The sequence below is a fragment of the Lissotriton helveticus genome, chromosome 5_1 (assembly GCF_964261635.1).
Source record: "Lissotriton helveticus chromosome 5_1, aLisHel1.1, whole genome shotgun sequence".
Taxonomy (NCBI): Eukaryota; Metazoa; Chordata; class Amphibia; order Caudata; family Salamandridae; genus Lissotriton; species Lissotriton helveticus.
The window spans coordinates 22,839,336-22,852,563 of NC_136065.1; the positions used below are offsets into that span (position 1 = coordinate 22,839,336).

The 13,228-nt window shown below is 51.3% G+C and overlaps 1 protein-coding gene across 1 annotated transcript in view; it reads right to left on the bottom strand.

Annotated features, from left to right (window-relative positions):
- The window catches only part of KIFC1 (kinesin family member C1), a 124,554-nt gene that overhangs the window by 53,444 nt on the left and 57,882 nt on the right, over positions 1-13,228 (bottom strand). The window contains exons 2-3 of the mRNA XM_078641644.1: positions 10,167-10,286; positions 9,806-9,917 (exon numbers count right to left, since the gene is read on the bottom strand). Of these exons, the coding sequence (XP_078497770.1) occupies positions 9,806-9,917; positions 10,167-10,286 (232 nt within the window). The remainder of the gene's footprint in view (positions 1-9,805; positions 9,918-10,166; positions 10,287-13,228) is intronic.

Here is a 13,228-nt window from a genome sequence, read left to right on the forward strand (position 1 = left end):
AACACTACAGCCTTCACTTGCCTCGTCACTTGAGCCAAGCTACCCCCTTTGTGCTGGGCTTGCCCATCGCAGGTCCAACATAAAATTGGTGCTCAGCGGGTGGGATTGCGAGCCGTGCTTGTTTTGAACCCCATAATAATTCAGTGTGCACCACAGGTACACACCCGGAGTTTTCTCCTAGCGGCCCTCAAATTCAACGTTTTGCTTTTTCCAAATTCTTTCCTGGAGGTGGGTGGAAGTGACCCTCAAAGTTCTTATCCTGGGCACCTACTTCGGGGTGGTGGTCCACACTTTTCACTGACAAGATGGAATTCGAAATGTCAGAGCTGGAGACCTATACTGTGGCCCAGCTCAAGGATTTCTGTCAGGAGAGGGGAGTGTTTGTCAGGCGAGGGTCCAAAAGAGAGGTGCTCCGTACTAGTCTGCGAGCATGGGTGGAAGCACACACGGAGGGAACGGTGGAGGAGGAGGAATCGGACAGAGGTACTGGGGGTGGGGGAGATGTCAATCAGCCCCAAGGCAACCTCACGGGAGGGCAGCAGTGTATCATCGAGAGGGTTGTCAGAAACCGAGTTAGCTGACAGGAGAGAGGAAAGACTGTTAAGGTGGGAAATAGCAAAAGTGGAGTTGGAAGAAAGGAGGGAGGGGAGGAGGTTGAAACATGAGTCCAAGCTGGAGATGGAAAGGAAAAGGATGGAACACGAGTTCAAGCTACGAGAACTCGAATTCCAGGCCCCTAACATCACTCCGAAGGGTGTCGAGTCAAAGGAATTTGCCAGGGAGCCCAGGACCCATTTACCCAAGGACGTAGTCGCCAGTTATACCGCTGGAGACGACATAGCCAAGTGGCTGGCAGCCTATGAGGTCTCCTTAAGAGCCCATGGGATCCATGAGAAGCATTGGGGTGGTGGATTATACCGGTACATGCCTCCGACAGGTAGGGATGCCCTATTGGCCCTAGACCGGGAGGAACAGGTTAATTACCCCGCCATGAAGGTAGACTCACCAGGAAGTTTGGGTTGACCCCCGAGAAATACCGGCAAAGGTTTAGGGGCAGCCACAAGCTGAGCTCACAAAATTGGGTTGACTTCCTGGATTTTGCCAAGAAAGCCCTGGAAGGGTGGGTCCAAGGTAGTGAGGTGGAGGACTATCAAGGGTTGTATGACTTAATCCTCAAGGAGCATCTACTCGAGAAATGTCTTCCCGAGCTGAGGCAACACCTGGTAGACAGCAAACTTACTTGCCCCCGTAAGCTTGCTGAGGAGGCGGACATTTGGGCGAGTACCCGAGTGTCCACGAAGCGGACTGGAGGAGATTCTCAGAAGTCCGGACAGGGCGCTCCCCAGAGGAAAGAGGGGGGAGATAATAAGAAAGAGTTCTCCAAAGGTCCCCAAAATAACTTTAAGGGGAAAAACACCTTTTCCAACTCTAAGGCTAACCCGCAGAAGAACCCTAACCCTGGCCAGAGTCAGCAGCCAAGGGTTGTCCACTGCTTTGAGTGCGGTGGTATTGGACGTTACAAAGGAGACCCGAGATGCCCAAAGACACCACCCCCTCCCACTGGAGGGAAGGCCCCGGGAGTCGCTAGTGTAGCGCTCGGGGAGGAGATGTCCTTAAGTAAGGGAAGGGAGTGGGCGGGAGTCACCTTAGTGTCCCTGGGTGATCGGGAGATGGTTCCAAAGATCCAGGTGCCCGCGAATACTACCAAGTATGGGCAGTGGATCACCATCAATGGCCATAGAGGGGAAGCTCTGAGAGATACAGGAGCCAGTATGACTATGGTAAGGAGTCATCTGGTGTCCTCGGAGCAGGTGATGCCAGGCGTACTTCATCCAGCCGCAATGGCTGACGGCAGAATGGGTCACTATCCTGTGGCCGAGGTTCCCTTTGAGTGGGCAGGGGTTGCAGGTCCACTTCGAGTCGCCGTAAGCCCCGCCGTGCCAGTCGATTGTTTGCTGGGCAATGATATGGAGCACAATGCTTGGAAGGAGGTGGAATACCGGGCTCATTCTGAGATGCTGGGTACACCTGATTGGGCCTGTGTGAGTACCAGGTCGGCGACTGCTCGAGTGGAGAAGTCGCAGGGGTCGGAGTCTGGAACAATGGCCCGCCCCGTAGCTGCTGATGAGGGAGCATGTCGAGGACAGGAGGAGCCTGCCTCGACGTCCGTGCCCCGTGAGGCGGATAGGCCACCTGCGGAGGTGGACCCGGAGTCCACGGAGAAGGACATGGTTCCGTTGGAGAACTTACCTATCCCCGCTGATTGGCGAGTGGAGGGAGGTCCGTCCAGGGAGGAACTGACCAAGGGACAAAGGGAATGTCCCTCCCTCGAGGGTCTGAGGCAACAGGCTGAAGCCCAAGCAGCGGGTAACGAGTCTGGGAACCATCATGTTTACTGGGAGGATGGCCTTCTCTACAGTGAACCCAGAGCGCCAGTGCATGGTTTGTCACGGGCCCTGGTAGTCCCACAGTGTTACCGAGCCTTCCTGTTAGAGTTGGCTCATGAGATTCCCTTGGCAGGACACTTGGGTCAGGACAAGACCTTTGCCAGGCTTGTCCCCCACTTTTATTGGCCTCGAATGAGGGTGGCGTCCGACGCATACTGTCGGTCGTGTGTGTTATGCCAAGCCAGTGGGAAAACAGGGATGAAGCTGAAAGCTCCCCATGAACCACTTCCCGTCGTTGGCACCCCCTTTGAAAGGGTGGGCATCGACATTGCTGGGCCCCTAGATCCACCAACAACCTCCGGTCACAGGTTTATCCTGGTACTGGTGGATCATGCCACAAGGTATCCAGAGGCAATTCCTCTGAGAACCATCACTGCACCGGTGGTGGCAAAGGCCCTGATGGGGATCTTTACCCGAGTGGGTTTCCCCAAGGAAGTTGTGTCTGATAGGGGGACCAACTTCATGTCAGCATACATGCGGGCAATGTGGGTGATGGAGCCGGGAGAGCTGAGCGCTCTTCAGGACCGTTGGACAGGCCCCTATGAGGTATTGGAAAAGATGGGCAAGTCTACCTACCTGGTGGACGTCAAGACCCCACGGCATCCCCATAGGGTGCTGCATGCCAATCGCCTCAAGCCCCACTATGAGAGGCCCGAAGTCATGTTAATCATGGTGACTGATGGATCGGAGGAAGAGGACACTGAGCCTCTCCCCGACCTGTTTGCGTCTCAAGAGAAGGATGGGTCAGTGGGGGAGTGAAACTCTCACCATCCCTAACTCTGGAGCAGCAGGAGGAATGTCGCCAGGTCTTGGGGTCATTCTCTCCTCTGTTCTCCCTTGTCCCGGGTAAGACCCATCTGTGTGTTCATGACGTGGACACCGGTGACAGCCCACCTATGAAGTCTAAGTCTTACCGGCTGTCGGACAAGGTGAAGGCCAGCATCCGAAGCGAAGTAGATAAGATGCTGGAGCTCGGAGTCATTGAACCTTCGAATAGCCCTTGGTCTAGCCCGGAGGTTTTAGTTCCCAAAGCTGCACCACGCCAGAATTGCGATTCTGCGTGGACTATCGAGGACTCAATTCGGTCACGAAGACCGATGCTCATCCGATCCCTCGGGCGGATGAACTAATTGACCGGTTGGGAGCTGCCCAATATCTGAGTACCATTGACCTCACAGCAGGGTACTGGCAGATTCCCATGACTGATGGAGCAAAGGAAAGGTCAGCCTTCTCCACACCTGATGGACACTACCAGTTCTGTGTGATGTCCTTTGGGCTCAAGAACGCTCCTGCAACATTCCAGCGACTGGTGAACACGATCCTCACTGGGAAGGAATCCTTCTCTGCTGCTTACCTGGACGACATTGCCGTCTTCAGTAGCAGGTGGGAGGATCACTTGCAGCACCTGCAAGACGTTCTCCAGGTCCTGGAACAAGCTGGTCTGACGATCAAGGCCAGCAAGTGTTAGATTGGGCAGGGGTCGGTGGTGTACTTAGGTCACTTGGTGGGCCGGGGAACGGTGCAACCCCTTCAGGCAAAGATTGAGGCAATCGTGGCCTGGGAACCCCCCAAGACCCAGACTGAGGTCCGAGCCTTCCTGGGCCTCACAGGTTACTACAGACGGTTCGTGAAGGGGTATGGCACTATCGTGGCTCCCCTTATTGAACTCACGGCCAAGAAGCAACCCAGGAGAGTCATCTGGACCAAGGCTTGCCAACGAGCCTTCGACATCCTGAAACAAGCATTGTGCAACGCTCTAATTTTGAAGGCTCCAGATTTCTCAAAGGAATTCATTGTCCAGACAGACGCATCCGACATTGGCATTGGGGCGGTGCTATCGCAACTCAATGAAGAGGGTCTGGATCAACCCGTGGTCTTCCTGTCACGGAGACTACTTCCCCGGGAACAGAGATGGAATGGAGTACCATTGAGCGGGAAGCCTTTGCGTGGTCTGGGCACTGAAGAAGCTGCGACCATGCCCGTTTGGTTCGCACTTCCTGGTTCAGACAGACCACCGACCCCTTCGTTGGCTCATGCAGATGAAGGGGGAAAACCCAAAACTGTTGAGGTGGTCTATCTCCCTACAGGGAATGGACTTTCGGGTGGAACATCGGCCCGGAGCTGACCACGCCAATGCAGACGGTCTCTCCAGGTATTTCCGCCTTAGTGTTGAGAACTCCCAAGGGGTTGGGTAGCTCTCCCCACTTTCAGCTGGGGGGGACGCGTGTTGGACCTGTCTGCTTCTGAGAGTCCCCTCACACTAGGATTTATTTTGTTCCCCCGTGCCTCCTAAAATTTGTCGCTTTTTCTTTGTCTACCAGGACCTTTTTGTGTGTTGTCCCATGGGGCTAGATGCTCTTTGATGCCCAGTTGCTCACCAAGTTCCTGGCACCTATGTACAAGGCGCCTGACGGAACCGGTAGCATAACCAACTGGGGTTGTCAACCCTAAAATGGTGGACACCATTGTCCCCTATGAGAGTGACTCCCATTGGAGCCCCTCTGACCTCTGACCCTTTGAAGGTTTTGGCGCACTTTGTGTAACCTGCAAACCTGACAGGAATCCCCTCAGGAGTTACAAGTACACAAAATGGCTGCCTTAGGAAGCCCAGTACGGTGGCTCCTAATGACCAAAAAGATACCTTGAAAGGGCCATGTCATTGACATAGCCAGGGAAGGTTCTAGAACCTTCTGGCTCGTGCTGGCATCCTAGGGCACTGGCTATAAAAGGCCCAGTCCCTGGCGGCCATGTTGGAGAGGAGAGGAGTGGAGAAGAATGATCAAAGAACACCAGAAGAAGAGGACTTGACCCCAGATTGACACCTGCCCTGTTAACCCCCTGAGGCAGCTGATAGTTCAGGCAGAAGAGCAGCAGAGGTTGCTGGCGTGGACCCTGACTGGCGTTCCAGTCAGAAGCGTGAGCAGTATCCTCTAGCCTTCAGCGCCTGGTCAGCGAGTGCCCAATTGCCCCTCAGAGACTTTGGCCATAGTTAGAGCCTCCCCGCCCCCCAGTGGTGAGATCGCAACCGCAACTCTTAAAGTGCCACCTTCAACTTAAGTGCCTCCTGGCGGGTGTTCGGACGTCTCCGAACCCACCGCCGTCGACGCGCTGTTTGTGGATAGAAGGTGAGGTGCTGCGCTGGGGCGGGGAAAGGCTGGCCTTCATTTGGGCGAGATTACGGTCTCTGCCCTGCCCGAGTGACTTGGGAGCTGGTGTGTGGGCGGGAACCCCCCCCCCCCGTGAGTGAGCTCGGAGGGACGTTCGCAGAGCCCCTGGAACCCCCCTTCGCCCTTGGGAGAAGTGCCATACTGACTGGAGTGCTTACCGGCGCCGCCGAAGTGAGGTGGGCCGTCTCTACCCCTGAAGTTGCCGCGTTGTTGTGGAACTGTGATGCGGTCTCGTTTTGAACTGTGCGCGCAGGTGTTTTGGCCCCTCCGGCAGTCCGTTCGACGGTCCCAAGACTCGTGAACTGGAGCCGCCTTTGGAAACCCCGCCTGCGCTGACAGAAGCGCACAGACTCCTCCGGCAGCAGTAGCATTGAACCGGCTGACCGCGGAGTGTAATTGCCGTAGTCATTTTATGCCTTTATCTTCCAGATATACGCGCAATGAGTTGTGAGTGCAACTAAGGGATTATCACGCGTATCTTGAGCCCGAACCCGTGAACACTTCAAAAACTGTAAGAGCACGCATTCCGCATTGAATGACAAACATAATGTGTTTACCCTGAAAGTGATTAATTGGTGGCAGCGATACCAGAATGACCCTGTGATATTTATGTGAAACGATCAGTATCTAACCTGCTAGGAAACTGTCCAGTCATTACTGATATTTATTCCAGTCATTGCTGATATTTATTCCAGTCATTGCTGATATTTATTCCAGTCATTGCTGATATTTATTCCAGTCATTGCTGATATTTATTCTAATGTATTGAATCCTGATGTTTATCCAGTATATTTATTTATTAGAGTCCAACTATTTATTCCTGAGAAACCAGTACACAGCTAATCAAACCCATGTAAGAAATGTGAATGTGATTACCTAAGTGAACTTCCTTCAAACCCAGAGAACTTTTACATAAACTAAACGTATTTTTCTATAACAGTGGTGTGGTGTCCTTCTTTTTGTGTGGTGTGCAGGGAGTTATTATTGGGTCAGAACCGGCTTAACACTACAGCCTTCACTTGCCTCGTCACTTGAGCCAAGCTACCCCCTTTGTGCTGGGCTTGCCCATCGCAGGTCCAACACTGACCTTCAAACTGCCCATCTGCCTCGCCTCCGGCCGTGATAAAGTTGTGATGCTGCCATCTGGGTGTAGGGGCCTGTGGGGCCCAATGTTCAATGGGTGTGCTTGTTTGGAATGCAACCTACATGACATGGCAACTATATTAAAAGGTGCCTCGAAATTGCAATGCTCCATTGAACCTGTAATCTTTGTTGTGCCCAAACAGATGCTACCCCGTGAATGACATGTTGATCACAGATGCCTACACCTGTCTTGAAGCCAGGCATGCCTCATTGTTGTAACCGTGCACATTTGCCTGCATCGAGCGCCAATATTAGGTAAGAGTTTGTGATAATCTTGCTTTCCTGTAGGACTTTCTTTGCCCTCTTCTTTGTATTGTTCTGGGAAATGCTGCATCAGTTGTTCGATTTCCTCCCATTGTTGATGACCATATTGATAGAGAAGGGCACTAGAGTTCACAAACCTCCACTAATTGGCGATACCTTATCCCCCATCTTCCTACCGACCATCTCCACCCTGTTACTTTTTCTGTCTGAGATGAACCTGTAGACCTGAGGGGTTGTTTTCTGGTTTCCTGGCTGTTGAGGCAATGATGCAGTCACTCTAGCCTCAACCAACTTTGCCGTTCTCTTCGTTGCCTTCACCTTTCCATCACAGTCGGTAGCTTTTCTTCAAGGAATCCTCGATGGCATCATCAGATGGATCGAAATCCTACGTTCTGCTTCCAGACCCATCAGCAGAAAAAAGAATCTGAGGAATGCAGCCACACACAGGAACTTCCAGGGCACACATTTTACATCAGAGGGACAAGCGCAGCACAAAAAGGTGGGAGAAGACTATGCCTGCAGTAAAAGCAGATAACTCTGGACCAGACTACTGGCTGACAGAATAATGCACAGAATGTGAATCTAGAAAAGGTTTAAGCTGCAAAAATGGACATTCCCATTCAATCACCTATTGAGTTTGACTAAATTCCCATCTACTAGAAGAGGTAGACAGGACTTTGCGACAAAAATTAACATCTACTCATTTGAGAAAAACTCTTGCCAAATTTGCAAGATACAGGTCACAAGCAAAATGGAAAAAGCATGACATTTTGCACTAGAACTGGGTTTCGGGCACTCCACTCGACGGAATCAGCCCTGTTACTTGCCACTGAAACCATCAGGAAATACATGGACGAGGGACAGATGGCGGCCTTAATCCTGTTGGAATTAAGTGCTTTCTTTGACACTGTTGCCCACCATACTTTGCTGCAGTGTCTGAGGAAAGGAGGGGTGTCAGGGAGTGCACTGAGCTGGATGAAATCCTTTTTGTCCGAGCGCAGTTTTCAGGGGAGTCAGGGATCCCACTACTCCAAGGTCATCAAGCTGAAACAGGGAGTGCCGCAGGGATCAACCCTGAGCCCGACCCTGTTCAATCTCTAGGTTACACCTTTAGCGGAGATTGCTGATGGTTTTGGGATTAAGGGTTGTGTCCTATGCAGATGACACGCAACTGGTGGTCTCCCTGACACAGGCACAGGATACGGCAGCCTCCAATTTCGTGGCATGCATGCAAGATCTTGCATCATGGATGGCTAATAACTGCCTGAAATTGAATGGCAATAAGACCGAGGTGCTTGTGGTGGGGAGAGCCCCTTCAGTGTGGTCATCGGCATGGTGACCCCAGAGTCTGGGGCCCACCCCTACGCCCTGCGCCCGGGCAAAGAACTTGGGGGCTTGGCTGGACAGTAAGCTCTCCTTCGAATATCATACCAGGCGGGTAGCAGGTGCCTGTTTCGGAGTCCTGAGGGGCCTTCAGAAAACCCTAGATATGCTGCCTACTGCAGCCAGAAAGACTATGGTGCATGCCCTGGTAACATTGCGCCTGGATTATAGTAATATACTGTATCTGGGTGCAACGTCTAAATGCAGTCAAAGACTTCAAGTCATACAGAACGCAGCTGCTCGGCTGGTTCTTATGCTCCCAAGGAGGGCCTCCTCTAAGATGGCGTTGGCTTCCCTGCACTGGCTACCGATAAGGGAGAGAGTCCTGTTCAAGGCACTGTGCGTCTGCCATCGTATCATTCAGGGGACGTGCCCATCCTATTTGTCTGATTTACTTACTCCCTACTCCCCAACACACCAACTGAGATCATTGGGGACGGGCCAGGTGCGTGTCCCTGCCATTAAGAGAGCTAGGATGGGCGGCCGCTCCTTTCACTTTTTGGCTGCACAGCAATGGAACAAGCTCCCCGTGAGCCTCCGGCTGAAGGGCTTGCAAGGTACCTTCTGGAAAAATCTGAAAACGTATCTCTTCCCATCTGGATAGTCACGCGGGGTTAGGTTAAGGTGTAGTGTTCGAGGTACGTTTTGCACCGCAGCACGGGGACACACTGGCCGAGTGTAACCATGCGCTCTATAATGTGTTTTATTATTATTATAGAAATGCACCCTCCCCGCCCACAAAACCTATGCTTCACATCATTTGCACACCCTTGCACTATGGTGCCTGGGTGTGTGCTTTGACCCCTGGTAGCCTAAAGGGCCTCAACCCAGAGAGGAAACCAGAGCTGAAAAAAATAATTTAAACCCCAGTAACAATATGGCACGTGTAACACATGTATTCCAGCATGATCAACACCATGCTACCATTTTAATGACTACATTAATTCCCCAATTTGTCAACTACTTGGCGATCTTAAGTCAATCCTTACTAAAAAAGCAGCGCAGACCGAGAAAACAGTGCCAATCAAATTCTGAAGCGCAACCATCAACAAACATGCTCTGTTGTACCATCAAGAAAAACAGATACCAGCAAGAGTGAAAGTAAAGGCAACTGGACCTCTTTCAAAGCAACCCAGCATGGTCTGCATGTGCGTCTCATGGTTGCTTGGCTCGTAAGCCGAAGACCGTAGGCACTAAACCTGCATGATCAATTCAGATTGCAGAAGACACAACCAACCTCAAAGAACAAAGATAGAAATATATCACAAGTGCAGGGACACTGAAGCTTTAGGTTTGATGATTTGGGGCTTGAGAAGGTAAGATCTCACATAATACCACTAAGCATGCGATGCCTGAAATAATCTGGTTTCCACGCCATAGTTTGGATGGGACTTTACTCACCCTTTACATAGTTTCGAGGCACAGCAGCCACTGCCTTGGGCCGTGTACAGGCAATGCTTGCTGGACCCCGGCGCTGCGACACCTGGTCCGGCGACGACAAACGCAACCGTTTCTGAAGGAGAGAAATAATAGGATTAAAAACTAGAGTGATCACCTCCCCTCTACCCGTTCATATGGTTTCTGTGCCACCAGCTTTTCTTCCTAGTCCATTCATGTAGGGGGAGGGGCAAGGAAGGGGTCCTTTTCTTCATTTCCCATGTCAACCAAGTTGTTGACTTCCACCATAACTGTAAAATCTCGCCTTCATTTCATTTGAAAAGGTGCGCCTTCCCCCCCCTAAAACACTGCAGTCCCTACTCACCACTTCCGTCTCGGGCATGTTCTCATTGCTGTGCATGCTTTTGGCCTTCAGTGTGCTGCGAACAGGCAGGCGCGACTCAGACTTCATGACTGCCAGTGGCTTGTTCTCACCCACATTCATCTGAGGGAAGTGAAATGAAAAGAATATGTCAGACAACTATGTCAACTTCAAGAACAGAGTTCATTGGACCTAAAAAATATACCAGACAAACACCACTATTACCCGATGCCACCAAAACAATGAACCTACTACAACCGGATGAAAGACGTCAAACTACTGGCTATTTTAAAGCAGATATTTTGTTTCAATCTCGGACTTCAACTGGTGCGCAGAGGGACGGGGCACACTATCCTGAGGGTCAGCACCGGAGGCTGCTTGTAAAGGTCGGTTTGGTTTTCACCAGCATGGTTTCCCAAGCCAAACAGCACCATTTACAACAATGTAGTCAAGACATTAGCAGCACCTGGCCTGTGGTGTGGTACTTAGTGTAGGTAAGCAGAAGAGCGTACGTTTTTTTGTCCCGCTTAAAACAACCCAATATACCCATAAAAGCACTTAGCAAGGAGATGTCACTGTATGTGAACAGGACCCACAAGGCAGGAGACGACAAAGGTCAAAGGTTCAAACGCATGCGTTAGAAGTGCTGGGTTGAAGTGTCCAAGATGTTTCCCAAAAGGGTCCAAGGTGTAGTCTGTGAGGGAATGTCACCACATAAGCCCTGCACTGAATTCTCCACGTTATTAACTTGCATTGCTTGGTGTTTCCTATCCCTGGGACCTTCCTTCCCAACCTACCCAAGCACAAGCTCCCATTTTAACGCTTTTTCCCCCACCCAGCAGCTTTACTTTAGCTGGCCACGTCCCCTTCTAAAACTCCCTTATGGTTTGGTATCAGTTGTGTTTTCTTTCAAAGTTGTAGCCTTCCTCATTGCTGCCTACTTAGAAACAAAATGTAAATCACCCCAAACACCCAGCTGCCTGCCTCTGACCCTGGCCTGTTCGCACCCCTACTACTGGAGGCCACTGACATTTGGCCTCCAGGGAAAAGGAGCAGCAGGCAGCCAACACGTAGATTTTTGTGTTTTTTGGTCAAGCAAAGGTTCAAATTATCAACATCGCAGAGCAGATTGGAGTAGGTTAAAGGCGAGTGACTGCTACAGAGACAGAATTTGTTCTTTGTCCCTAGGTATCCCGAACCTCAAAAAGTGGGAAAACAGATCACTAGTCACCGATTCAGTTTGATTAGTTTCTCCTCCCTGCGCCCCTCACAGCCCACAGTAGCTCCACAGTGTCCCTCTTTGCTATTAGGACCCCAAGGGAGCAAAGGGTGAGATTAGCTCTAGAAATGTATATCCTTTGGGATGCCTAATGTTGGAAGCTGGCTCTTTACATGGTGCACCTCATGTTGTTCCACTATATAAAAGAGTCCTGGCGAATCCCAGAGGAATTACAGAGTCACAAATGACAACGAATGCTCTCTTTTTTGGTAGTGTGGACTCGCAGTTAGGCACATCAGAGGGCAGTGCTAAGCATCTATTGCATACACAACACAAAGGCAGTAAATGACACACTCAAAAGAAATAAGACACCAATTTATAAAAAGAACATGTACTTTTATATAAATTTAGATACCAAGATAATCGTGCAAGTACTTTGATTTATGAATTTTTACAGTTTTCAAAAATGGACAGTGCAATTTCTGGATCAATGTAATCTAGGGAGGAAAAACATGTATTGCTTTCGGGCACTTCTCAGCAACTTATGGGACGGTTCCTCTGAACTAAACGCAAGTATGGTGCAAGGTCTAAGGCCACAACAACAGGTCACCTTGGGGAGTTCTGGGGGTGTCCGGGTGCAGAGGTGTGTCACAGCGTCAACTGTATCAACAAAAGAGAAGGGGGACCAGGAGCCAGTTACAGTCCAGCGTCCGTGCTCCTAATGCGAACGTTTAATCAACAAAAAGGGGACACTGTTCCCGAGGAGGGAACAGTGTCCCCTTTTGTTATTAAACAGCGTCAACTCTCCCATTCACTTCAATGAGAGAACAGTCTGGTTAAAAAAATAGGCTGCAAGTTGGGACTGGGGGGCCAGTCCGAAAGAACCCACAGGGGGCTCGACCCTTGAAATCCTCAGGCAACCCCGTGGTCCAATTCTCCTTGGGCTGTGGGTCTCGGGTGCAGTGGTGTCTTTTGGGGTCAGATTCCAGTGCAGGAGTCTCTCACAGTTGAAGGGGTCTGTAGAAAGATGCTGCAGGCGGCGACTGGTAGTCCAGTGCGGGCAAACCCAAGCATGAGCTTAACTCTTGTAGGTCTGGGGACCCCACTGGCATCATTACCTCCCTTGGACTTGAGCTCTGGAGCACGGGTGCATAGGTGCTTTGAGGAGTCAGGTGGCGCGGTCACTGACTCACGTCTTGGTCTTTTTACTGCAGGAGGGACAAACAATATAGCTGAGCCACTCACAAAGTGGGTCTCACGGTCCCCGAAGTTTCTCGATGTGCAGGTTGGTCTTCCTCAGCATTGGCGTCCAGACTGGGCACAATGAGCATTGGCTGCTGCAAGGGGTGTTGTACCTGGATATTGGTCCTGTGCGGCTACGGTTGGTCCTGGTGTAATCCCACTCCGTGGGAAGACAGATTGGACCTTCAGAGGCACTGGGTCCTCTTCCTGGGGAGCAGCAACTTGGTGGACCACACCTTGCGTTTTTGGTGCCTGCGGATTCAGGGTAGTAGCTCATCTACTCCAAGGACGTTTCTTCAGGCAATCTGTGATGGACTGGCAGCCCTGCAGGTTTATTGGAGGCTGCACAGCAGCAGGACCAGGGCTCGAGTCGGGGGTACACGCATGTACACGGCGTCCCCCCACTTTTTACCGGGTGGACTCCGTCCCCCCCTGTCACGAAGTTGGGCACCACAGAAATATGCTGAACTTGTCCTGGTGTCATTTTCAGACACCAGGACCCCTTCAGCAGTACCTGCACGTTGCCGGCTTTCCATTCCCAGCAGCAACGTGCCGGCAGCGAGGGAGCCTTTTTTCACCTCCAGCTGGGCTGAAGTTAAGGGGC